The sequence below is a fragment of the Haemorhous mexicanus genome, chromosome 6 (assembly GCF_027477595.1).
Source record: "Haemorhous mexicanus isolate bHaeMex1 chromosome 6, bHaeMex1.pri, whole genome shotgun sequence".
Taxonomy (NCBI): Eukaryota; Metazoa; Chordata; class Aves; order Passeriformes; family Fringillidae; genus Haemorhous; species Haemorhous mexicanus.
The window spans coordinates 12,596,317-12,620,369 of record NC_082346.1 but is presented as its reverse complement, the minus strand read 5'-3'; the positions used below and the strand labels follow the sequence as shown (position 1 = coordinate 12,620,369).

The 24,053-nt window shown below is 51.9% G+C and overlaps 4 protein-coding genes and 1 non-coding gene across 8 annotated transcripts; 3 read left to right on the top strand and 2 right to left on the bottom strand.

Moving 5' to 3' along the window:
- The first annotated feature begins 120 nt into the window (after positions 1–120).
- TRNAS-GCU (transfer RNA serine (anticodon GCU)) lies at positions 121–202 on the top strand. The gene has a single exon. It is a non-coding gene; the product is annotated as a tRNA-Ser (tRNA).
- A 2,222-nt stretch (positions 203–2,424) lies between these two features.
- Positions 2,425–6,480, bottom strand: RPUSD2 (RNA pseudouridine synthase domain containing 2). The gene is made up of 3 exons (XM_059848759.1): positions 6,009–6,480; positions 5,224–5,520; positions 2,425–4,285 (listed from the first exon to the last, which is right to left on the bottom strand). The coding sequence occupies exons 1-3, from the start codon at positions 6,411–6,413 to the stop codon at positions 3,494–3,496; spliced, it is 1,494 nt and encodes a 497-aa protein (XP_059704742.1). The 5' UTR covers positions 6,414–6,480; the 3' UTR covers positions 2,425–3,493.
- Positions 6,481–6,636: 156 nt separating this feature from the next.
- LOC132328703 (protein-L-isoaspartate(D-aspartate) O-methyltransferase-like) lies at positions 6,637–10,642 on the bottom strand. The gene is made up of 8 exons (XM_059848758.1): positions 10,358–10,642; positions 9,467–9,571; positions 9,101–9,132; positions 8,558–8,662; positions 8,211–8,331; positions 8,000–8,085; positions 7,684–7,853; positions 6,637–7,411 (listed from the first exon to the last, which is right to left on the bottom strand). The coding sequence occupies exons 1-8, from the start codon at positions 10,470–10,472 to the stop codon at positions 7,399–7,401; spliced, it is 747 nt and encodes a 248-aa protein (XP_059704741.1). The 5' UTR covers positions 10,473–10,642; the 3' UTR covers positions 6,637–7,398.
- A 116-nt stretch (positions 10,643–10,758) lies between these two features.
- Positions 10,759–15,492, top strand: CCDC32 (coiled-coil domain containing 32). Of its 4 annotated transcripts, none has more exons than XM_059848753.1 (4): positions 10,759–10,819; positions 11,018–11,255; positions 11,945–12,101; positions 13,761–15,492. In XM_059848753.1, the coding sequence occupies exons 2-4, from the start codon at positions 11,027–11,029 to the stop codon at positions 13,897–13,899; spliced, it is 525 nt and encodes a 174-aa protein (XP_059704736.1). In that variant the 5' UTR covers positions 10,759–10,819; positions 11,018–11,026; the 3' UTR covers positions 13,900–15,492. The 4 variants fall into 4 exon arrangements, with proteins under 4 accessions (XP_059704736.1, XP_059704740.1, XP_059704739.1 ...); XM_059848756.1 differs by having other exon boundaries at positions 10,802–10,823; XM_059848754.1 differs by having other exon boundaries at positions 10,802–10,900.
- A 4,221-nt stretch (positions 15,493–19,713) lies between these two features.
- Positions 19,714–20,799, top strand: LOC132328333 (prolactin-releasing peptide receptor-like). Its single transcript, XM_059848175.1, has one exon. The coding sequence runs from the start codon at positions 19,714–19,716 to the stop codon at positions 20,797–20,799; it is 1,086 nt and encodes a 361-aa protein (XP_059704158.1).
- The last annotated feature ends 3,254 nt before the right edge of the window (positions 20,800–24,053 follow it).

Genomic DNA, 24,053 nt, shown 5'->3' with positions numbered 1-24,053 from the left:
CCGCACTGTGTCCGTGCAGGGCCGCGTAACCGGCGGCGCCGCGTAAGGGAGCGGCGGGCAGGAGATGATGGAGGGCATGGGCATACTTCCTTATAGGTCTAGTGCAGCAGCAGTCGCTGTGACGAGGTGGCCGAGTGGTTAAGGCGATGGACTGCTAATCCATTGTGCTCTGCACGCGTGGGTTCGAATCCCATCCTCGTCGGGAATAAAAATTTTTTCCCTCGCACCAATTTTTTTTTCCCCCCAACACTTCCAAGGGGACCTCTTCCTCCCTTCTCTCCCTTCGGCTCTATGAAGAAAAGGAAAAGCGGAGGCGGTGCCCGGGACGGACAGGACAGAGCATCTTGAGGGATTCAGGATCAAAAGGCAGGATAGAGTGTCCCAAAGAGTCTAGGGGTCACAGCCCGGGAATGTCATGAGGGATCTAGGGGTCACCCAGGATAGCATCCCAAGGAATTTAGGGGTTACAGTCAAGACAGTGTGTCCCGAGGGACTGAAGGGTCTCACCCAGTATCTAGCTTCCTGTGGTGCCTCTCCATGGGGTATCCTGACTTACCTCCTTCCTCAGAGCGCAGCTCTGCTGCGGAGCTTCCAGCTGCGACACTGGGAACAAATCCCTTTAAATCTCAGCCTCCTCGGGGATCCCAACAAAACGTCCTACTAGGGCTGGCTGGGTCCTTCGTGAAAGCTCTGAGTAAGAATTAGAGGGATGGAAGATCTGTCTAATGAGGAAAGGCTGAGAGAGCTGGGATTGTTCAGCCTGGAAAGGAGAAGGCTCCAGGGAACCCTTAGAGCCCCTTCCAGTGCCTAAAGGGGTTCCAAGAGATGGACTTTGGACAAGGAGGCCTTGGGATATTGGGAAGAAATCCTCCCCTGGGAGGGTGAGGAGCTTCTGGCACAGGTTGCCCAGAGAAGCTGAGGCTGACCCTGGATCTCTGGAAGTGTCCAAGGCCAGCTTGGATAGGGCTTGGAGCAGTCTGGGATAGTGGAAGGTGTCCCTGCCCATGGCAGGGGAGTGGGACTGGATGGGCTTTAAGGTCCCAGCCCCTCACCAAAAATGACATCAAGTTCTCTTCAGATAATTACTGCTTTGTCTTCCAAGTTATGGCAATTTAAAAAGCATAAATGAGTGTATTGACAAGATACAGGAAAACTTTTCCTCTCTGCCTAAGCCATCCATGGCTCACTTAAAAAAAAAAAAAAAAAAAAAATCTGGAATTAGAGGCCTGGAATTAGAAGTCAGTGAAACTCAGAGCTTCCAGGAGAAGGGACATCTCCCACCTCTGCTGTGACACCTCTGAGCCCTCCCTGCACATGCTGCCACAGTTTTAGCTACACTTAAATCCTTCTGGAAATTAGATCATACCCAGTCCTGGGCAGAGTGGCCAGATCATGACGGTACAGCCTCACAAAAGGTTCCCAAACACAAGGTAAAGCACAACTGGACAAGCAGCTCACTCCCTTACTGTGTGGAAGGTGAGTGCTCAGGGGCTGATTCCAGCCAGTCCTGCACAGGGAGAGGCCAAGGTACAGGGAAGCTTGCCAGGAGGGTTTATTCGTATGGAAAAGTGCTTTAGCACAGTGAGATAGACATGCTCCTGATAAAGACAGAATTACAGGATTGTCTAGGATCAAATCCAAAGCTAACCCAGCACTGTCAAGGCATGTCCAAGTAAAGGTGTACTAAGGAAAGGAATTCTTCCAGGACCTACACTTGGTATGGAGAACTTTATGCCAACAACCAGGACCCAGTATTTACCTCAGACCAAATCTCAGATGGGAATTTATCACAGGGCATCTCCAAGAGCAACATTTTCCCAGCTAAAAAAATATCAAACATGGTTTTGACTAAAATAAATTATAAAAAATTAATAAAATAAAATAATAAATAAAATAAAATAATAAATGAAATAATAAAATAAAATATTAAATTAGAGGTAGTATCCTTGTGAAATAAATCCTGTATCTTCATAGTTCAAAGAATCTTGGAAACAGAAGCCCAGGGGTTTCTTGACCAGGAAATTAAAAGTTGCCAGTAGCAGCAATTATTCCAGGAAAAGGGGAAAAAGCAGTGCTGAGCTCCAGTTCCTCATCAGGCCTTTTGGCCCCAGTGTCAGTCAGGAAAATCCCTGACAGAGCCTTTATTTTGTAACAGAAATTTCTTACCAAAAAACCTCTCAGCATAACGTTGGACACATGAAAATCTAATTTAACTGTCATCCCTAAATCTACCCCCATTCCCCTGCATCCAAACCCAGTGAGAGTTCCAGCCACCCTTTTTTATACACTGAAGGTACCCAAGGTCCATTTATTTCCATAAAAGGTGTATTCCAATGCATCGAAAATTTGGCCAACCCCGATTCTAAGCATCACCTCTCTAAATACCTGGAATTAAATAAGAATCATGAAACCATTGGCAGGATGTGGAAGAGCAAAGCCCAAACCTGAGTGAATTTTAATGGAAATATTCAATAACAGTTGGATGATCCAGCAGAGAAAGACACCACTTGGCTCCTGTGGGCTACTGGAAGCAAGCAATGGTTTATTGTGATTTGGTAGTTATGCCCTGACCCTGGTGACCTCATCGAGTGATTTTAGCAGGAAGGTACTAATTCCTGTGGGCTGGCCAACCTGAGATCAACAAAATGAATATAAAAACCCTCCCAGAAGCCAAGAATCAACTGTGTAAACACTAATGAAAGTAAGAACTATGGTGATATTAATCATTCATATAAAATTACTGTAAAAGAAGACTTCTGCTTCATAGAACTGCTTTTGTTTTTCTTGAAAGATGACTGCCACACTGAAGTGATATTAAAAAAACTCTCCAAGACAAAATCTGGGGAGCAGTACCTTCAAAACCAGGCCCAATACCTGCACCCAGGTAATAATTAATTAATTAATACTTAATTACTTAAGTAATTATTTGAATGAATGTTGGTAATTTCAAAGGCAAGTGGATCTTGCTGACAAACAGCAGGCACAAAACAGACCACAGTGTCCTGGTTTTACCTCACAGTGTTCTCAGGAGTAATCTTGTAGTTTTGAAATCAATCTGACAACAAAATACAATAAAAACAGGGTTTTTTATGACATGACAACCAGCAGCTCTTACTGTAAGACACAGGAACACAGCAGGCTGGAAAAAAAAAAGTTTTTGACTTTTAGTGCATACACTTCATTATCCATGTGGATAATTGATCCAGAATCCACTGAGGTGAAGGCAAAGCTGCCTGTGCCAAGCAGAGTTCAGTCCTTGCTGCCCTCAAGTGCCAGTTCACTGAAGGGCAACATAAAACTCCTGTTTTAGCCTCGCTTCCCTGCTCATCTTTCACAGCACCTGTGGGAAGCGGGATAGTTCTCCAGCCCCACCGATCCCTCCCAGCCCAGCTCAAGGCACACTTTGTTCACCTCCACCACAATGCAAAGTCCATCTTTGGTCTCTGCCCGCCGCTGTCCGGCCAGCAGGGTCTGCAGGTGCCAGGTGTCCTGGTCACTCCTGCCAGTCCTCCATGGCCCACTCGGGCATGCTGGAGCAGTACTCAAAGTCGGCGCCCTTGTAGCGCAGGGCATGCAGGAACATCACCAGCTCCTTGGGAGAGGGGTCCCGCCTGCTCATCCTGCACTCCACACACAAAGGGTCCTTCTCTTCCCAACCCTTCTCCCCCACTTGCCCATCCTGATTCCCACACAAACTGAGCTCTTTGTCTTTATCAAGCGGTTCCAGGTTGGTATCAGAGTTCAGTGGAGAAGCTGCTATGTCATTCCTCTCCGGATCCTTCTCCTCCTCAGCAGGGCAGGAACTCCCATTTACAGGATCAGCCTCCCCAGACTTTGTGCAGTCACCTGAATTCCCACAGTCCTTACTTTCACCAGCGCAGTTCAAGTCCTCCTCCCCAATACCCAAGACCTCCAGGCTCTGTTTGGAACGATGCTCCTCTACCAGCGCCCTCAGCAGCTCCTCATCCGTCTTGCCGATCTTGCCGCCCTTGCCCCTGTGCGGGCCCCAGGCCTCCATGTTGTAGATGGGGTCGTTGACGATGGGGTGTCCCAGGAACTGCAGGTGCACGCGGATCTGGTGCGTGCGGCCCGTGCGCGGCAGGCACCTCACCACGCTGCTGCTGCCGTTGTAGCTGAGCCGCTGGAAGAGCGTTTGGCAGGGCTTCCCCTTGGCATCCACGCGGCACACGCCCACCTTGTAGGAAACCACCAGGATGGGCTCCTCGCAGACCACCTCGTGCTCCGGGAACTCCCCCACCACCCGGCACACGTACTCCTTCTCCAGCTGCCACGAGACATGAGAGGAAGGCTCAGGAAACACAGGGGGAAACACACCCAAGCTCCAGCCGTGCTGCTCCTCCCTCTCCCCTCAATAAAATACATCCCGAAGTGGCATTTTATTACTACAGGAAAGGGAAAGAAATGCAATCAGCTACTTGAAGCCGAATTTCCCCTCACATTTCCCTCACCTAGTGGGGAAATCAAGAGCAGAAAGGCCTGGCCTATTTGCCTTGTTTTAAATTCAGGAGCCATCTCTCTACAGCCTTTGGCTTACAGCCCTGAAGCCAATCCTGGGAAAAGTTCTGTTTGAATCAAGAGACTGGAAAAATGGGAATTTTAATATTACAAAAGTGGTGAATAGTTGACATATGTCCACTCACATATAAATCTCACCTCTAACTGGTCTGCATGATCCCAGTAAGTTTGCATAGTCCTGTGGGATAATCCCTTAAGAAAGATGATCCACTTCAACCCAATATTACTGAAATAATTTAAATTTTCAGGAGACAACTTCCAACCTAAAATTACCAAAATCAATTAAAGTTTAAGGAGACCCTTTACAATTAAATATTACCAAATCAAAATAAATGTGTAGGAGATCCCATTTAATTCAATATTACCAAATTAACTGAAATTACCACATTGAACTAAATTTTTAGGAGATCCCTTCCAATCCAATACCAGCAAAAGCAGTCAAATTTTTAAGGTTTTCATTCTAATACTATCACGCTAGGATTACCAAATTCAGTTACATTTTTGAGGAGCTCCCTTCCAATCCAGTATTACCAAACTCAATTTTTACTCTCTCTTTACCCTATTAGGGACGAGAAGCACCAACAGATAAGAACAGCAACACAACCATGAGTTGTCTAGGGAACCTGAGCTCATCTAGAGACCAAACCTGGCTGACTGTGGAGCACAGCAGCAGCTCCCAGCCCTCACCTGCCTCTGCCGGACCTGCTCGTCGATGCGCTTGGACACGGCCGCGGTCTTGGCGAACATGAGCACGCCCGAGGTCATGCGGTCCAGGCGGTGCAGGGTGTGCAGCTCCCGCAGGCCGTGCTCCTTGCCCAGGATGAAGATGACTGTGTTGTGCCGGAACCTGCCGCAGGGGTGCACGGGCAGGGACGAGGGCTTGTCCACCACCACCACCTCCTCGTCCTCCGCCAGGATGCGGATGGGCTGGGCGGTGACGGGCGGCTCGTGCCGATGCACCGTGTTCCTGAGGAAGTCGTTGTTCTGGAAGTATGGGGTATGGACAATCAGCCTGAATCCACCTCGTGCAACCACCCACCCGGCCACAAACAACAGGGACCTGACATTGTGGGAGAAGAATTAAAGCCCCTTTCTCCTGGGATCCCGGATTTAGGATAACTCGTGTCTGTGTCACCACGCAAATCCCATCACCTGCCCATAGGGTATTCCCGTTCCTAAGGGCCGAAGAAGCCGTGGGGCACGTGTGGGGCTGTAGGATTCACACATTCCCGAATCCAGTGGGGCAGGGATTTCCCGGAAGCCCTGATTTCCCCTTTAACCCCTCCACTGGGTCCACAGAACCGTAAACTATTTGGAATTGAAAGGAACCCATCAGGATTATCGAGTCCAACTCCCGGCTCTGTGTTACCCGACCACACCGCTCACGGGATGATGCTCACGGCTTGCGGCGGGCCGGGCTCTGCCCCCAGCCCAGGATCCCGCCGGGAGCGCCCGCCCCGCGGCCCGCCCACCTTGAGCACGATGTCCAGGTCGCGCACGGGCTCCTCGTTGAGGCGCAGGCGGCCGGCGCGGGCGGCGGCGCGGTAATAGGCGAGGGGCTGCGCTCGGAACTCGGTGCCGAAGACGTGCAGGAGGCTGCGGCCCACCCAGCGCCCCTTGCAGTAGGTGCGGAAGTCGAAGTAGTAGGGGCGCACCTTGCGCAGGCCGCCCTCGAAGTAGTACGAGGTCTCGGCGAAGTGCTCGGCGCCGAAGCTCACGCCGGGGTTCAGCTTCCGCGGCGGCGGCACGTACCGCTCGCCGCCCGCCAGCCGTCGCTTCTTGGGGGCCGGCGCCGCTTCCTCCTTGCCGGCGGGGCCCGGCTCCTCCTCCCGGGCTCGGCTAGGGCTGGGCCTGGGGCCGGGTCCCGGCTCGGCCATGTCCCCGCGGGCCGGCGGCGGCGGCCGGACCCCGATCCCCGCCGCGCGCACCCACGCCGGCCACACCGCGCGCCGCACGCCGTGACGCATCGCCCTGCGCCGGGAGGCGCGGGCCAATCAGCGCGGGCCGGCCACGTCAGGCCACGCCCCCGGCGCCCCCCTCCCGTTCCCGCCTTCCCCCCCCCGCGCCGGGAGGCGGAGGCGATGGACGAGCGGGAGCGCCTTTATTCATTTATTGATTTATTTATTTACCTCCCAGCAGTTTCCCCCCTCAGAACTGCTCCACCAATGACCCTCGAGCCTCACCGCAGCCCGCCTGCCCCTTGTGAACCTCCTCAGTCACCGCCTGCGGGAGGGACGCGTCAGGAAAAAGGCGAAACATGAGCATTTTTTATAACCCCAATCAGAAGAGCCAAGCAATGCACATTTTTCGTAACCCCAGAGAGGGTGAAGTCCAGAAATGAATATTTTTCAAAACTCCAAACAGAAAAAAAACGATCATTTTTCATACCCTCAAAATCCAGTGTTGCTGCCCACCATTAAATTAGTTGGTGCAGCAGGAAGAGAACACGCGCCCATATTTTAAAAACTGACAAGTCAGGGTACATTGCTGCTCCAAGACACTAATTGTGACTTATTTTCGCCAAGCATTAGGCAGAGTAGTCGATATTAAAGTGGTTTTAGTGAAGCTTTAGGTATTCCTGTCTGCTGTCAGAATTCTCTGTGAACTGATGTTATCTAGAGTTTATCAGAGAGGAAAGCTGGAGTTGTCTGGATCCGCTCCCTGGAAGCTGTCACGGCCTCCAAGAGCCTCCCCTGGTCCTGTCCCTGTTCTCATCCCTCCAGAACGAGCTCCTCTGAAGCAGAACTTCCCTTTATCCATTGATGAAATTTCCATTAAAAAGCAAAACCATACTGACCATCTACAGGCCTAAGTCCCTCTCATGAGCTTTCTGAGGTGCCTTTAGTGATATCCATCCATCTGTCAGAGGTCATCCCTGAGGCAAAGGAAAACCAACAGTTACTACTCCCTCCGTTCTGTGCCAGCATCGCATGGAATTTAAACACACACAGGCTCCAGAAAAAGGAAATAAGACTCTGCAAGCGCCATCAAACAGAAAATACCCCCTGCTTTGCCAAGCTGTTCTGTCCTTTTTTTTTTTTCCCACAAACAGCATCTGCCAGGGATCCAGGACTCGGTCAGCAAAGCCAAGGAGAGCAAGCTCAGAGGAAGAGGAAGGAGTGTTCCTCAGGGAAGAGCAGGTTTTACCGAGGCCACTGCTTCTCCTTGTCCGTGAGAGGGACGTAGATGACTCCCATGAGCTGGGTCTCCACGATGTGCCCGTCGCTGGTCTTGTCGTACTGCATCAGCACCTGGTTGGCCCCCTCGGGCCCCACGGGCACGATCAGCCGCCCGCCCGGCTTCAGCTCCTTCAGCAGCTGCAGCACCGAGACACCCCAGTCAGCAGAGGCAAAAAAACCCCACAGACAACGGCAATAAGCAGCGTTGTGAAGGTTGTGACAGAAGATAAGCTTGCAGTGGTTCCCTCCTTTTCTCTAGGGACACCCAGCACGGCCTCTCTTACCTCCTTGGGGACGGAGGCTGCGGCCGCTCCCACGTGGATGGCGTCGTAAGGAGCCTCCTCGGGGTATCCCTGCCTGCCATCTCCAACTGCAGAGGGCAAACACCCAGGGAACACTTGGATTGTGTCACAACTACTCAAAGCATCAACACAAACTGGAAGGGCTGCGAGGAGCAGAGCCAAGGGGAAAACCCCGGGACTGCAGGGAGCTCACCCACAAGCTTCACGCGGCCGGAGCTGAGCAGCGTGGGATCATCCTCTTGGACGTTCCGGATGGATTCGTGCACCAGCTCCTTGATGTGCTCCACACCCACAGCTTTTCCCGTCGGGCCAGTCTGCAAAGAACATCAGTCAAACACCTGATGCCTCCCATATGGAAGAGACAGGGCAGGTTTCAGTGGGAACTGGGGAATCTCCAGGAAAAAACTGAAGAGCAGAGGTTCTGAAGAGGAGGTACAAGCCCTGTGCCCTTTCCTTGGTTTTAGGGTTGAGTAGTCCCAGTTATACCAGCTAATTAAGGGATGTGCTTTCCAGGCTGGGAATAGAGTGCCATGAGCTCACCATCCTGGCGAAGCACGCGGTGAGGTATCCGCTCCCAGACCCCACATCCAGCGCCTTGGCACCTTCCACCAGCTGATCCTTGAGCAGCTCCAGAGCGTGGGCGTGCTGCAGGGACATCCAGGACAAGGAAGAGGGAAACATCCCAGGGTTAGTCTCCTCTTCCAACACTTTTTCTTGTTTTCTGATTTAATCACAGCACACCTGGCCTCGTGCCTGACACTTCCAGAGCAAAACTCAAGTGTCAGACCTGGAAGATTTTTTTGCAGGACATCATTTAGGCAGTGTCAAATGAATTAGATGTGAAACAGCACGAGAAAAGGTCTCATGCAAAAAAAGGGGCAACATGGAATTCCCATCTAAGCACACTTTTAAAGCAACTGAAAGAGTATAGGGGAAACTCCTCTACAGAAGAAAAATCCCTAAAGAAAGAAGCAGGATAATCATGTCCATGGGATGTTTCAGTTTTTTACTTGAAGTAAAATTAAATATAAAAAGAGAAATAAACAATTCCCTGCTGTTCAGAGTGAGGAGTTTTCACCTTACCATGTGCGGGGCGCTGATCGTCGCCTTGTAGCCTAAAAGGAAACGGGTGACACAAGTCATTTGACAAGAAATAATGTTCCCAATGGGAACAGTTCCTAATTCTCCCCCACTTTCCCCCCAAAATAGGAAAACACTTGTCTCCTTTCACAGAATCACAGGATGATTTGGATTGGAAGGGACCTTAAAGCTCATCCAGTCCCAGTCCCTGCCATGGAGTAACCTTCCCTTAGACCAGGTTACTCCAAGGCCCATCCAACCTGCCCTTGAACACTTCCAGGGATAAGGATTCCACAGCATAACCATGGAGCACCTGCTAAGGCACCTTGTGCCCTGCTGACAGCAGATGTTTTGCCAGAAGTGACTCACCAATGGATTGAGGAGAATCCATGTATGGGAAATACTTGATGTAGTGACCTCTGTCCGTAGCCAACAGCACATCGAAGACTCTCTGAGACTTAATAATCCCTTTTTCTGAGAAAGAAGGAAAAAAGAGACAGGCAGGACTGAAATCCTGGGCATTCTGGCAAGAAGAGATTTGAAAGGGGAAGCACACTTCAGGGAGTTTGTAGATCTGGGGGTATTAATGAGATATCTGAGACAGCAAACCAAACACTGATATATGGACATCCTTTCCCATTCCCGCTGGGGCCCAGCCACCAGCCCATCTCCAGAGGGTGGCCACCTGGAGCCACAACGCCTCTGGCACTGCCGGGGGTAACGGGAATGAACCGGAGTCTCGTTTCACGGCGGGAAACGGAGACTCCGCTTCAGGTTTCAGCAATGAACTCAAGGGCCACGGCCGCAGAGTTCAGGGCCACATCTCTTCACACCTTTCTGCAGGAATTCTGGGGAAGTTTACAGCTATTTTTATGTGTGTCGCAGCCCGCAGTCCTGAGCGGAGCGGGAGCACCGGGCACCATTCCAGCCCTCGGGCAGAGCTGGAGGCACAGCTTGGATGTGCGGGACACTCGGCTGCACCGCCGGGCTCGAACACCGAGCTGCAGCACTCTAAAGGGCGCCACACACTTCCAGAGGCAGGGAAGGAAGGTGTGGAGAGGCGCTCCTGCCCCTCCTGGCACAACACCTTGTTTCCAGCTATAAATAGAACGAGTTCAGGCTGGGGCAAATGCCGAAATTCAGGAACATTAACCCCAACCCTTCCGAGTGAGCAGCGTCACACGGCGTGACAACAAATATCCGTACACTGACATTAAATATCCGTGCACTGACATTCCAAGGGATGCTGCCGGCACTCACTGTAGAGGTTGTTGACCAGCTCCGCGTGCGTTTTCCCGCTGGATGTCCAGGCCATGGTCCTGGCGAAGAGCAGCCCCATGAGTGCCAGCACGGCGCCGCACGGCAGCTGGCTCATCCCACGGACACGGCAGCGGCCTGCTTAGAGAGGGGATTCAGAGCCCCGCCGGAGCTCCCCGTGTGGCGCTGGAGCGCATCCCGGCCCCGCCGAAGGGCGGCAGGGGCGGCAGCGTCTCAAGGATGTCACACCGCGCCCGCCTGCGCCGCCCGGCACCACTTCCGCCCTCTGCCAACATGGCGGCGCGGCAGCGTCAGCGTCCCCCACCCTGCGGACCAATGGGCGGCCCCGCTCCGCCGGCGGCGCGCGGTGATTGGTCGGGCCCGGGCCCGGTGGCGGCGGTGATTGGCCGGGCTCGGGGCCGGAGAGGTGCGGGCGGAGCTGTCGCGGTGCCCGGAGCGCGGGCGGTGGGTGCGGGAGCGGGGCGGCCCCTCCGCCTCACGGGCAGCCCGGGGACATCGCTCCCTGCAGGGCGGCCGGGAGTCCTGGTGGGATGGGAATTCCCTGGGATGTTCGCTGGCGTGACTTGGGCAGAGGGAGGGGGGTGGCGGAGGCCTGGGCGGGCGGCTCGGCTGGGTGCTCACCGTTTGCTCCCCCCGTGCCAGGATCCCACGATGAGGATGATCGAGAGCGTGGACTCCGTGGTGACCAGGTCCAGCGAGGACCTCTGGGCCGAGATCTGCTCCTGCCTGCCGCATCCCGAGCACAAGGACGCCGGCGATGCTTTCACAGACTCCTTCGTGGATTCGTACGCCGAGGGCAGCGGATCGGGCGGCTCTGCCCAACCTGCCCTGAAGCCCTGGGCGCCCCTGAACGACTCAGAGGTGTATTTAGCATCCCTGGGTGAGTGTCTGCCTGGTGACAGCTCTGTTTTTGTGGTGCCGGTGCTGTGGTCAAAAAGTCTCCCAGCTTAAAATACACAGAATCTGACTCATTTTCTTAAAGTGCAGCAGTGGAAAGGTGAAGCTCAGTCAGAGCTTCTTCATCTCTGGCACAGAAAGGAACTTTTTATAAAGCAAAAGCTGAAAAAAGTTGGTTTTTACCCTCCACAATAAGTAGGAGGCTGCACACAGCAACAGAACAGGTGGCAGAAGTGGCTTTTTAAGCTTTTATTTCTGCCAGAATTTTCATTGTGCCTTTGTTGCTGTTTCACTATACACCAAAGTAGTGCAATCAGAGTGATTTATTTTCCAATTTGCATGGAAATTGTGGGAACTCAGTGCTTGTGAGATCTGTGCTGTCCTGTGTGATTTCATGGAAGCTGAGCAGTAAGTGTGAAAGTTATTAAAACCCCAAACAGGCAGAGCTGGCTGATTGCACAAACCTTATTTCCTTCAGAAGCATCACCTGAAAAACATCATCTTGTGTATATATAGGAAAAAAAGGCAGGCAGGCTTGAAATACAGGGGGGAAATTACTTTTAAAATAGAAATTAGTCTTGAAAAGTTAATTTAACTTACTTTTTGATATAGAAGTCCAGATCCTTCTCTTCTGTCCTTCCAGAATAACAAAATCCCCTGTTCTCCTGACAGAGAGAAGACTGATGAGGATCAAAGGCCTGTCCCAGGAGGTGACCTCCAAGGACATGCTGCGCACGCTGTCCCAGGCCAAGAAGGAATGCTGGGACAGGTTCCTGCAGGAGAAGTTTGAGGCAGAATGTTACGTTGAGGGCCACGATGCTGACGAGAGGTAACGAGCAACTCGGTGGGAAGGGGCCACCACTTACCCCTTAAAAACTAGAAGAAGGTTTTGTCAGGACGTGACACAGAAACACCATCTCCCTGCAGCTCGGAGAGGCTGCCACAGGATTCCTGCAGCATTCTGGGAATGCCCATTGGGGTTGTGCCAGAGGGAACACAGAGCAAGTAGGGTTTGAGCTTCCAGGGCTCCTTTCTGAACTTTGCACCCCTCGGACTGCACGGAAGCAGCTGGGACCTACTTAGTGATTTCCCTCCTCACACGTGGGGTAGGGAAGGAATGGAGCAGAGGAGGGAATGTCCAGTGTGTCTCAGATGGGGATTTGGGGTTGGTGCCAGTTCTGGGATGAGATTTCCCTTCCCTGCCTCTCTTACAGTGCTTCTGCTCTCTCCCCCACTGCCCTCTCACAGATGATGTCAGAAGTAAGATGGGAGCCCTTTCCCTAAGCAGTCTCCCATTCCCAATCACATGGAACACTCCAAATTCCCCATTTCTCAGCTGACATTGTCCATGATTGCTTCTGGATGACAAGAGTATTATTTCTCTCCCTTCAAGAAAATCTATTTAAGCCAGAACTATGAAAAGTAATCCCTGTTTAAAAGGAGGTTTCAGATGGTTTCTTTTTTCACCCAGTTAACCTCAATGTGATTTATATTTAAAACCAAGCTTTTGTGGGCTATTTCTACTGTTTTTAAAGGGTGGGAATGTTATCCATGAAAGAATTTCAGTCCCTAGAACTTGACTATGAAGTTGGAGGTCACTCCTGAATAGTGCTGAAGGTTTGAGTCTCACACACCGATGTAATTAAACAAGCCTTAACTTTTAAGTGCACTGAATTATGATGTTAGACTGTTAGGATTATATTGGTTTTTTAACCTTCCAGTGCTATTGATGCTCACACATTTTGAGATATTCTTCCAGCTTTGGTTTTGTTCCCTTCCCTTCCCTCCCCCCCCCGCCCCTCCCCAATATTTCCTGATCTTCATCACTAAGAGGCAGTTGGGGATTTGGTTTGTTTGAACAAGAGGTTTTTTACTTCCAGCCCAGAAAGCTGGAAACTCCTGGAATCACAGATTGGTTTGGGCTGGACGGGACTTTAAGGCCCATCCAGTGCCACCCAACTGCCCTGGGGAGGGACACCTTCCACTATCCCAGGATGCTCCAAACCCCATCCAGCCTGGCTCTGAATATTTCAAGGGATGGGGCAGCCACAGCTTCTCTGGGCACCCTGTGCCAGGCCCTCAGCACCCTCACAGGGAAGGAATTCTTCCCAATATCCCATCTAACCCTGCCCTCTGTCTGACTGAGTTGGAGTCTTTGGCTACAGAGACAGAGGAGAACTTTGGGTGTGTAAAGGCTGAAAGGGCTCCTGTGCAGGTCCTTTACACTGAGAGAAATCAGAGCATAAAACGTGTTCTGACCACAGTTTCAAAGGCCCACCTGCAGGGAATGGCTTTGGACCATGACAGATTCTGCTTGTCCCTCTGGCACCAGGATCCATCACACGCCAGACCTCACCTGTGGGAACGGGAATACCTGCAGAGGGGCAGGAATTGCCTGTGGAGGCTTTTCCTGTCGCTTCTCCTGTGTGTTCCCGTGCGGCTCTGGTGTTCACTCCCTGGTCTCACAGTGTCCCTTTGCTGTCCCCAGCACGCTGGAGCACCTGAAGCGCTGGCTGCAGCCTGACAAAGTGGCCATCAGCTCCGAGGAGGTGCAGTGCCTCATCCCGCCGGAGTCACAGCCCGAGAAGCCAGAGGCTGAGGAGGAGCCTCCGGCTGCGGAGCAGTGAGAGCTCCTGGCCGTGCCCAGGGCTGCCTCTTGTCCCAGCCCCCAGGAGGATGTACCCAGCCACAGGAATAGCAGGAAGGGGGGCACAGAGCATATTGTCAGTGATTGAAGAAGTAATTTTTAAAAGAAAGAACTCCCAACACAGCAAATCCCAGCTCTGGAGCTCCGCAGACAGCGGCTGGCACCGGTAGGGACGAGAGGGAACGCCTGCGACACGGCTGAACCAAAACCTCACATGGATCTTCTCCAGCCTGCAGCCACCTCATCATTCCAGCCTGGATGTGGATTGTTTGGAATCCATCAGGAGCCACATTAAACAACAACAGCAACAACAACAAAAGCAGTTGTGCAGAAGCACCAGAAAACATCACGGTCTAGAATAGAGCAGAGAAACCACTGAATCACTTTGGTCCTGTCTTTTACCTTTTCATTACTCAGCTGGGCAATTTTTTCCTCTCCTGCCAAATCCACTTTGGTGTTTTCCCCAGATCTTCACTGTTGCAGTCTGATTTGGCCCCAGGCTGTGCCAGGAAGAAGATGGATATTTCCCACCTCTGTGAATTTGAGACCCTGAAGGAAGCTCTCACTGCAGTCAATAAATTGATGGTGTCATTGACATTGTAGCTATTTCACATTCCTCTCTGTAATGTACCCCCTAATATCCCACTTTATTGCCCAAAATCTCTATTACAGACTGTAAGGGGGGTATTTTTCCTCTTGTTGGTCTTTTTGTACCTCTTCAGCCTCTCCAGAAAAAGATGAGATTCTGTATTGGGAAACAAGAGGGGTAGCCAGAGAAGCTACAAACAACTTGTTTTCATCACAGAATTGCATAAAATTCTCTGACTTGAAATATGTTTAGTATTTAATTGTTTTTTTAACCCTGCTTTACTCTTCAAAGGGTTATTTCCTTTTACTAATCCAAGAATCTGTGATATTGTGCTGCTTTTTCGCTGATCTCTGTGTTCTGCCTCGGCACCAACACTGGGGGTCGGTAGAGTGAAGCAGCACAGTCTGTCAGAGCTTCTTAGGGGAAATTGTGGTTCTAGGAGTTAATCCTCACCGGATTCATGCCGTGTTCATTTATGTACCTGTTTGAAAGTACTTTTTTAGGAGTAAATTTTTGCTGGAGCCTCCCAGTTTCCTGTCTCTGTACCCAAATAGAGGCGCTGCTCTCAGTCACCATGTCACAACTCAGAGGTTGTTCCCACCATCAGCTTTCCTGGTGTAACTCCCACCCCAGACTCACCTCCCAGAAAAGTCACGCTCAGAATTCTCCATTAAAACAAACCCTTTTTTTTTAAACCTTGAGGAATGTGGTGAATCATCTGAGTGCCAGTGATGCACAACTCGCAAGCCTCGTGTCTTGCTGGTTTGATCATTAAATGTCCTTTTTAATTTATCCTTTAACTGTCCTCTATTATGTTAAGTCTGTGTCCTTGCACAGATCTCTCTCACCTGATGTAACAAAGCTGTGACAAAGATGCAGAACTCTGAGCTGTTCCCAGAAATGGTTTGTGCAGAGACAGAAAGCAGTAATTTCTCTGTCCCCAGCCTATTTCCCTGTCAATAAAATTCTTCTTATGGGTAGCAAGCACTGTGAGGATGCTTTATATTATCTTATCTGTTCTTAAACATATTTGAGGAAGAAATGTACCCAAAAGAACTGTGCTGAAATTATTCCACATCCACATCACCAGGCATTTCCTTTGGAGAAGGGACCTGAGGGAACAGCTCTTATCATTTCACGTGTAAAAATAATAACCATTCCAAGATTCTCTGACCTTCTCTGTGGAAACATGTGGGGCAAAAGAAAATCCAACTGATAATTGCAAAGGTTGAGCAATAATTTCCTTAAATGAATCCTTTATGTAGAGTTAACTTTTTTCCCCCTCCCATATATAATAAATATAGTTACATACATACAATTATTTATAATTAAGTTGTAACCAAGAGTATAGACTTGGGGTGGGCCTGCACTTAAATCACCATTAAAAAAACCCTTTAAAACTTCTTTACAAAATCACTGAAACTGTGAAGAGGAGTGTGATGTGTCTGAGCAGCGTTGTTGCACTTGGTGATGGCACACATGATGTGAGTAGCAAGGGCTTTACCTCCCAATATTGGGGTTTATTTTGGGAAAAACAGGCTGCTGAGCTCCTCTGCACCAAACCAACTCTTGCTGGTAAAAGCAGCAGCCTCACTAGGGGTGGGTTTTGCTCCTACAGCAACACCAATTTTCCTGTGTGTGGAAATAACTCCCACAGAGGGAGAATTGTGGAGGCTGGAAAAACCCTCTGGGACCATCAAATCCAAGCCCAGCACAGCTGAGTCCACTCGTGTCCCCAAGGGCCACAGCCACATGGCTTTAAATTCCCCCCAGGGCTGGGGAGTCTACCCTTGCCCTGGGCAGCCTGTTTTTAACAGTTTAACCCAGAGGAGACATCAGGGACAGAGAAGGGGCCCATCCTCAGGGGCACAGGCAGATCTGCAGCTGCAGTGCCTGGTGGCATCAGCTCCAGACCATGAGGCGCAGGGAATGACTTTCAGGCAGGATAAATGAGTAAATCACAAAGGAAAGAGCAGCCCCCTGTCCCTTTGTACCTTTTAAAGACATTATTTTATCCTTTTCTCTGCATGAAACAGCATTTCTGCACCCCTGGAAGCCAGTGGAGAGCCCATGTGGTGATGCAGCCCCAGCCTGGCAGGGGTTTGCTTTCAGAATGGGGCAGAATAAAGTACCTAACACAATTCACCTGCTGCCTTGTCAGAGCAAGGGGAGGGCAGGCCTGGCAGAGCACTGTAAGCAGCAAGGAAAGGCTCCCACCATCCAAAGAGGAAAAAAATGTGGTTCTCCACAAGCTTGTGCCAAAGGCATCAATCCCACAGAAGCATGAGCTGGCAGCACCCTGCGGTGCTGCTGAGAATCACAGAATTCCAGGATAGTTTGGGGCTGGAAGGGACCTCAAACCTCATCCAGTTCCACTCTGTGCTGTGGGCAGGGACACTTTCCACTGTGCCAGGCTGCTCCAAGCCCTGTCCAACCTGGCCTTGGACACTGCCAGGGATGGGGCAGCCACAGGTTCTCTGGGCACCCTGTGCCAGGGCCTCAGCACCCTCGCAGGGAAGAATTTTTTCTCGCTATCCACCCCAAACCTTCCCTCCTTCAGCCTATGGCCATTAAATATTCCATCCTCCTTTGGAATTGACAGGGTCTCAGGGATCTCTGGTTATTTCTAAAAACCACCCTCGTGACATGGACAAGAATAAAAACCACAGCAAACTGATTCCTGTCCATCATCTGTGCAGGATGGGAGGGACACCAGGATGCCACAGGAGGGGTCTCCAGCACCTCGTGGGCTGCAGCTTTCAACCCATCCTTGTACCCCTGAGCCAGGACCTGGGGTGGGGCAATACGAGCTCTGGGAATAAGAGTGATTTATTCTGCAGGCTCTGGAAGCAGCAAAGATGATGTCAAAGAAGGTTTTTCCAGGATGAGCCTGTGCAGGGGAAGGGCTCCCAGTGCTGCAGCCGGGTCACCCTGGCCATGGCACATCCGGGCGGGGACGGAGCCTGTGCCTGCCTTGGGGTGGACTCATCATCCTGCAGTCGGCTCCAAAGCCCAGCTCTCCTCTCAAACCAGCCTCTGGCTCTCCTAATCTGATTGTTCTGCTCTTTAAAATTAACAGCAGCTCTCGTCAGGCACTGATATGGAGACAAAGATTATTTTCTTCCTGCTGATTATTCGGCAGGGGTGAGCAGTCTCCTCTTGATCGGCTCAGCCAGCTTTAATAACCAGCCCAGCTCCATCAGATCGGGATGAATTAATCACCGTCTTGCACCAAAACTCTCAATTTTCTATGACTGCTCTGCAAATTTCCATTCCTCTTATCCCGCCAAAATTCCAGTGGATGATCATTATTTATCATTTTCCCTTATTTAAGTAAGGCTGACCCTGGTACCCTTTCTCATTTGGGGCAATTCACAATGGCTGCACCGCCCTCACCCCATCCCACACTTGCCCCCCCAGCTGGGCCACCAGCACCCCGGGGCTGGGTGCCTATCACCCTACGGCTGGGCCACCCTCACCCCACTTTCCCCCTCTCTTCCCTCGCCCCCGGGCCTGGACCCCCCGACGGGGCGGGCGCTGCCGACACCGGGAGCCCCGCGGGTCCCTGCGCCCGCCCGCCCCGTCCTCTCCGCGCCTTGCCCTCCTTCCCTGCCGGGAGAATGTGTCTGGATCCGGCCCCGAGGGCGAGGGAGGGGCTCCCCGCAGCCCCCCGGTGCTCCCCGCCGGGCCGGGGGGCGGGATGCGGCTCCACCTCGGTGGGATGTGCGCGTCCCCCCGGGTACCTGGAACACCGAGCGCCGTGGGTGGGAACGTCCTGTTCCTCCGGGACTGAAAGGCTCAGGCAGCGGGAAAGAAAAAAAATAAAGAAAGACAAAGCAAGACAACAAAAGCCCCACACCACAAAAAGCCGGCTGAGATCGGCTGTGCCGGAGTCTCCCGGTGAACACCCTGCGAAGGGAACGCTCCTCCTCATCCTCACGGGAACATCGGCGGGCAGCGGGCGGCTCCCGGCCCCGAGCACCCCGGACCCCCCGGCAGGTAAGAGCTCCGGACCGGGACAGGGGGTCCCGCAGCCACACCCTGGACCCCCCAAAGCCCAACCAGAGCCGCGGTGTTCAGCATTTATCGGAGAGGGAGCAGGACCCTGGCGATGCACAGAAGGGCTGGTTTGACTCTCGCGGGTACACGAAGCAGAATTAAAGAATCTAATTGAGCTTCAGAATGTTCATTCTGTAAGTTAATGAGCATTTTGGCTTCTCAGCTGCAAGTTTCCTGATGGATTTTGTGCTCCTGCCCTAGGCAGGGCACGGGGAGCTGGAGCTGTGGTATCACAGCGTGCACCCTGTGAGTGCAGCTGGGATGTAGAAAACCTCAATATCCCTCGGTTAATTACAAGGGTTTCTTAATTAATGCTGATTTGACTCTCCACTGGGGGAAAAAGACTGTCCAGATCCCAGTAAGGGGGATCAAACAATAATTTTTGAGAGTGTGGGGCTTGAAAGGAGGGTCCTGGAGGGAAACTCTTAATTTCCATATACTTTCTGCTGGAATACATTTTACCTCATTCCCCCTGAGTGGGTTTGTGGAGGTGCCCAGGGAGCCAGGCACTCCCTCCTTCCCTCGCTCCCATCACAGCTGCCACAGGAAAAGACAGGAGAAGCCAAAGCTCCATGGGTGATGAAGATATAACCAAGGGGATAACAGGACCCAGTGGGATGGGTTGGGGTGGCTGGGCTGGGAGAGACACAGGAGTGCAGGGGATGGAAAGGATGCTCCTTTCCCTGCCCAGCCAGGAGGCATGGGGCTGGTGGGTCAGGGTGGAATTTACTGGGAAAAATAAAAAGCAAGAAATGCAGGAGTGTCTTTCTTTTTCTGCCTTAAGTCAGCTCAGCCCCCAGGTGGAAACTCTCCATGAGGTTTCTCGAGCTGATTTTTAGGTCCTGCTGCCCCAAGCTGTCAGCTCCCCACAGATCTGTGCTGGCTGCTTCACTATTTCACAGCCAGCTTCCCAACTCTCCTCCATACCGGAGCTCCTCCATGTCTGTCAGGGCATCTTCACTCTTAAGCAAGTCATTTAAACCAGCCAGTGCCTCAGCACAGGGCTGTGCAAAAGGCCCAGACTTGGGACGGGTCCTTCTGCCCAGAAGTTCAGCCAAAATGTATTTATGCCCCCTCCAGAGCTCACAGGCTCATCTGTGTTTGACTTTGAGCTGTGGAGAAGCTGCGTCAGCTGCAGGGGCTCCCATGGCTCAGCTGCCCAATGGCTCCTGGCACAACGACTCAGCCCTGATCTTCACGGGCCTGGACCTGCTGCTGGAGCTGAAGCCGCTCTTCATCCCGCTCTACGCCACGCTGGTGGTGGTGGCGTGCATCGGGAACCTCTTCCTCATCCTCCTCATCGCCCTCACCAAGAAGCTGCACTGCACCACCAACTTCCTGATCGGGAACCTGGCGGTGGCCGACTTCATCATGTGCCTGGCCTGCGTCCCCCTCACCGTGTCCTACGCCTTCGAGGAGCGGGGCTGGCTCTTCGGCATGTTCATGTGCCACTTTGTCACCCTGCTGCAGGCCGCCACCGTCTTCGTGTCGGTGCTGTCCCTCACGGCCATCGCCATCGACCGCTACGTGGTGGTGGCGTACCCGATCCGCAGGCGGATCGGCCGCAGGGCTTGCCTCGGCCTGGTGGCCGGCATCTGGCTGCTCTCCATCGCCGCCTCCGTGCCCACCTCGCTGCACACCCACTACTTGGACCTCAACGCCATCGGCCACGACATGATCATCTGCGAGGAGTTCTGGAAGCACGAGGAGAGGGAGCGGCTGCTGTACTCGTGCCTGATGCTGCTGCTCTCCTACATGCTCCCGCTGCTGGCCGTGTCCGTCTCCTTCTGCGCCATCACCCACCACCTGCGCAGGAGGAACGTGCCGGGCGCCGCCTATCACTGCCGGGACAAGTGGACCAGGACCAAGCACAAGACCTTCCGGGTGCTCACCGTCTCCGTGGTCTGCTTTGCTGTCTGCTGGCTGCCTCTGCAGGTGGTCAACTTCATCCGGGACATCGACGAGGAGTTCACCATCCTGGACAAGAGGTACGTCAACGTCATCCAGGTCTCGTGCCACCTGATCGCCATGAGCTCTGCCTGCTACAACCCCTTCATCTACGCCTCCCTCCACGACAAGTTCTGGTTCCACCTCAGCAGCTACTTCTACCGCAAGAAGCAGAGCTCCAGGAGCACGTCCTGCAAGGCTTCCCGCTTCAACACCTGCTCCACCCTGGCAGATGCTCCCACCGGGGCCTCGGACAAGATAGCTTTGCAGTCCAGGTTACCTTAGCCAGAGGAACTTGAGGGATTGGGTTTGCCAATCCCAAAGTCAGCCCCACATCCCAAACCACGGCTAGGCCATATCCCTATATCCCAAATCATGGCTGGGTGTGGTAGGTGTCCAGTGCTACATTTGGAGCACAAAGACTTCACCCCATGGTTATGCAGGAGGTGGGTCAGTGTCTGAGCAAGGCAAACGCCCATTGTGTAAAAAACTCTTTGGAGAGAGCACATCTTCATTTTAGTAGGATACAGATTGTTCCTAAGCAACAGGCAGCACTTTGTGCCACGGGAAGAGGTCGACTTGCACGGGGAGCCGTGAAATTGCTGTGCATTTGTCCTTTAAAATTGTGGCTTACTGGTGAGGGGACAATGTAGGACAATGTGCATTCTGCAGGTGCAGATGGGGGCACGTGGCTGCTGACAGCAGATGGCTGTTTGGAGTGAGTGTGACTTTCATAACCTGCTTGGCCTGCTGGAGGAGCCTCCCCCGTAACCAGACAGGGCATCCCAGTTTCTCCAGCCAAAGGTGCAGATGCAGCAGGGCACATCCATGAAGTCATCACTGTTCTTCACGGCCAAGCAGGACTCGAAAGATCTCATGTGATGAGTTTGCTGGGAATGATGTCTCAAATTCTGCTCCCAGGGAAGTTTACCGTGGTGCAAGTCCACGTTCAGGGTCCTGCAGTGGAGATGGGAATCCCAGTGCCAGGCTGTCCTACCCCAGAAGCTGCCAGATGAAGGGTGGGTTTGCTTGTCAGTGCTCCTCTGTGTCTGAAGTGCCTCTGTGGCCTCTCAGGCTGCTCTGTGCAAGCAGCACATACAGAAGGCAGTGTCTCCTTACACCCAATTCCCATCTAGGTTTTAACCTCTTGATTTCCCAGGAGAAGCCCTTGGGAGCAGCTCACAGGCAGCACAGCTCAGGGCTGTGGCAGCTCCCAGCTGTCCTGATCTGTGGGGCCGAGCCGTGACCTCCCACTGCTCCTCATGCCCGAGGACAGCACCTCAAACCCCCAGGCAACAGGTCCTCAGTCCTGCACAGAACCTGCCCACGGCACTGGCCAGCATCCCCAGTTCTGCCAGCGGCTGGGGAGCACTCAGTGCAGACACAGCTGGCTGGACCCCAACAGGATCCCTAACCCACTCCCCTCACACCCACCCACAAGCTCACTCACCCTCTGGCCGAGGGCCTCATGGTGGCCCTAGAAGGACTCCTGGTCTTCTGTGGGGTGACCAGCAGAGACAGACACCCAGCCAAGGTAGTGCCAGTGACCTCTGTCCTGTTGCCACAGAGCAGCTCCCTCCTCAGCTTCCTGCAGCTCCCCTGGGCCTGGGCTGCTCACCCCGGAGGATCCAAGCAAGGCTGAAGATCCCTGTTTGTCCTTCCTGTAATAAAGGCTTCAAGAGCTTGGGCTGTGTGTGTGTGTTGATGTGAATCCCACAAAACCCAGAACCCTTGACTGCAGCTCAGACACATCCCAGGAAGATGCCAGCTTGGATGTGCTTAGTTCTGTCCCAGTCCTGGGCAGTGGCAGATCCTTGGGGGTGAGGCTGGGATTAGTGCTGGCCCAGGTTGCTCCAAGCCCCATGCAGCCTGGCCTTGGACACTTCCAGGGATGGAGCAGCCACAGCTTCTCTGAGCAACCTGTACCAGGGCCTCACCACCCTCGGAGCCAAGGATTTCTTCCCAGTATCCCATTTAACCCTGCCCTCTGTCTGCCTGAAGCCATTTCCCTTTGTCCTGTCACTGCTGGTGTTGATTCCTTCTCTCTTCATTTCATCCCATCACAATCTCTATTACTTCACTCTTAATTAAAACCCCTAAGTTTCCCTAAATTACTCTTAGGCTTTTTTTTTTCCCCAGTTTCACCACCCCCTCATTCCCATCACTGTATTTATCTGCAGGACTGTTTAAAATCCTTATATCCATCCTGGAGAACTGATCCACAAAGAGGATGAGGTTTCCTCTTCCATGTTTCCAGACTAGACTAGAATTTGCAGTTACTGAGCACTAGGAAAGAAAACCCCCACCCTCAGGTCCCCCTGTTTAGATGTTTTGCTGATTCCCTAAATTACCTTCAGGAAAAGGGAAAACACTATTTTGGGAGAGTGAGCTAAAAGCTGAGTGACTTCTGAGAATAAACACAGAAATCCTGGAGCTGTAGTCTGTGATTCACAGAAACTGGATACATAAAGAGAACATGGTTGGTTTTCTTAATGAAAGTAAATTAATCAGATAAATGAGAGAGAAAAACATGTTTGAAGGCTGATTCTGCAGAACTTTCCTCAGGAAGCTGCTTGAAGCTTTTCTCCCAGGAACCGGGGGTATAAAGGGGATATTTTTGTTAAATCATCCTCAATTATTAAGAGCTTTGCACAATATTCTCCCTGAGGCTGTTTCTTCCTCACAAACTCTCTTGTTAGTTGAAATATGGTTGATAACAGTTGGACACTATGATCTTAAAGATCTTTCCCAACCTAAACAATTCCATTCTGTGACCCTCTTCTCTACCAGGATTTGGTGCCTGTAGCTCTCCCATCTGCCAGGGGACAGCCCAGGAAGGGAAGACATTGGTCAGCCTGTTCAGGTGTTTACAGCTTCAAGGGGCAGATAATATAATTTATTCCAGTGATGTTCTCTCAAAAGCACTCAAGAGATGATTATTTGAAAGAGCTTACCTACAAGCAAGGTATTATTCCCATTATTTGGTCCCCATCCAGGTTTCTCTCATGGCTGCAGATGATGAAGCCCTTTGTCCTGCACTGCAGAATGAATTGAGATGAGGATCAGCTCTAAAATGCACACAAAGGATCAACACCATTTTCATGTGTACTCCTAGAAATTTCCTCCTCTGTCTCCAAATCAGGCACAGCAAACAAAATTAGCTTGGTAATTTTCCATTGACTTTTAGTCCCCCTCTCACTGTTTTTGTTCTGTCTGGATGTCACCAGTGATGAACAAAATCCAGAAGAGAGAAGCTCTTCCACTGAGCCAGGATCATTGGGCAAATTTTATTTGTGTCTCTGGGAAAAGCTTAGAAATTGCTGATTCATTTATCATCATCATCATCATCATCATCATCTTCTGGTTTATTGTGAACAACATTCTGACTCAAGCCACTGCTTCTGATTTCCTTGACAGGGCTTGCAAAATACCTTTTGCATTTCTCTGAGCAGATTCCATGGGCTGTACAAACCGTGGCCAGCTCTCTGCCCAGGTCTTGGCTCTGGTTAAAGAGGCAGCTTTGTGACACGTACATGAGT

Coding starts and splice junctions, on each gene's coding strand:
- LOC132328333 (XM_059848175.1), top strand. CDS start 19,714: ATGGCTCAGCTGCCCAATGGCTCCTGGCACAACGACTCAGCCCTGATC.
- CCDC32 (XM_059848753.1), top strand. CDS start 11,027: ATGAGGATGATCGAGAGCGTGGACTCCGTGGTGACCAGGTCCAGCGAG. Junction 11,256..11,944: donor GGTGTATTTAGCATCCCTGG/GTGAGTGTCTGC, acceptor TTCTCCTGACAG/AGAGAAGACTGATGAGGATC. Junction 12,102..13,760: donor GGCCACGATGCTGACGAGAG/GTAACGAGCAAC, acceptor TGCTGTCCCCAG/CACGCTGGAGCACCTGAAGC.
- LOC132328703 (XM_059848758.1), bottom strand. CDS start 10,472: ATGAGCCAGCTGCCGTGCGGCGCCGTGCTGGCACTCATGGGGCTGCTC. Junction 9,572..10,357: donor GCTGGTCAACAACCTCTACA/GTGAGTGCCGGC, acceptor CTTCTTTCTCAG/AAAAAGGGATTATTAAGTCT. Junction 8,086..8,210: donor CGGCCGCGTGAAGCTTGTGG/GTGAGCTCCCTG, acceptor TGCCCTCTGCAG/TTGGAGATGGCAGGCAGGGA.
- RPUSD2 (XM_059848759.1), bottom strand. CDS start 6,413: ATGGCCGAGCCGGGACCCGGCCCCAGGCCCAGCCCTAGCCGAGCCCGG. Junction 5,521..6,008: donor ACCTGGACATCGTGCTCAAG/GTGGGCGGGCCG, acceptor CCATACTTCCAG/AACAACGACTTCCTCAGGAA. Junction 4,286..5,223: donor AGCAGGTCCGGCAGAGGCAG/GTGAGGGCTGGG, acceptor GTCTCGTGGCAG/CTGGAGAAGGAGTACGTGTG.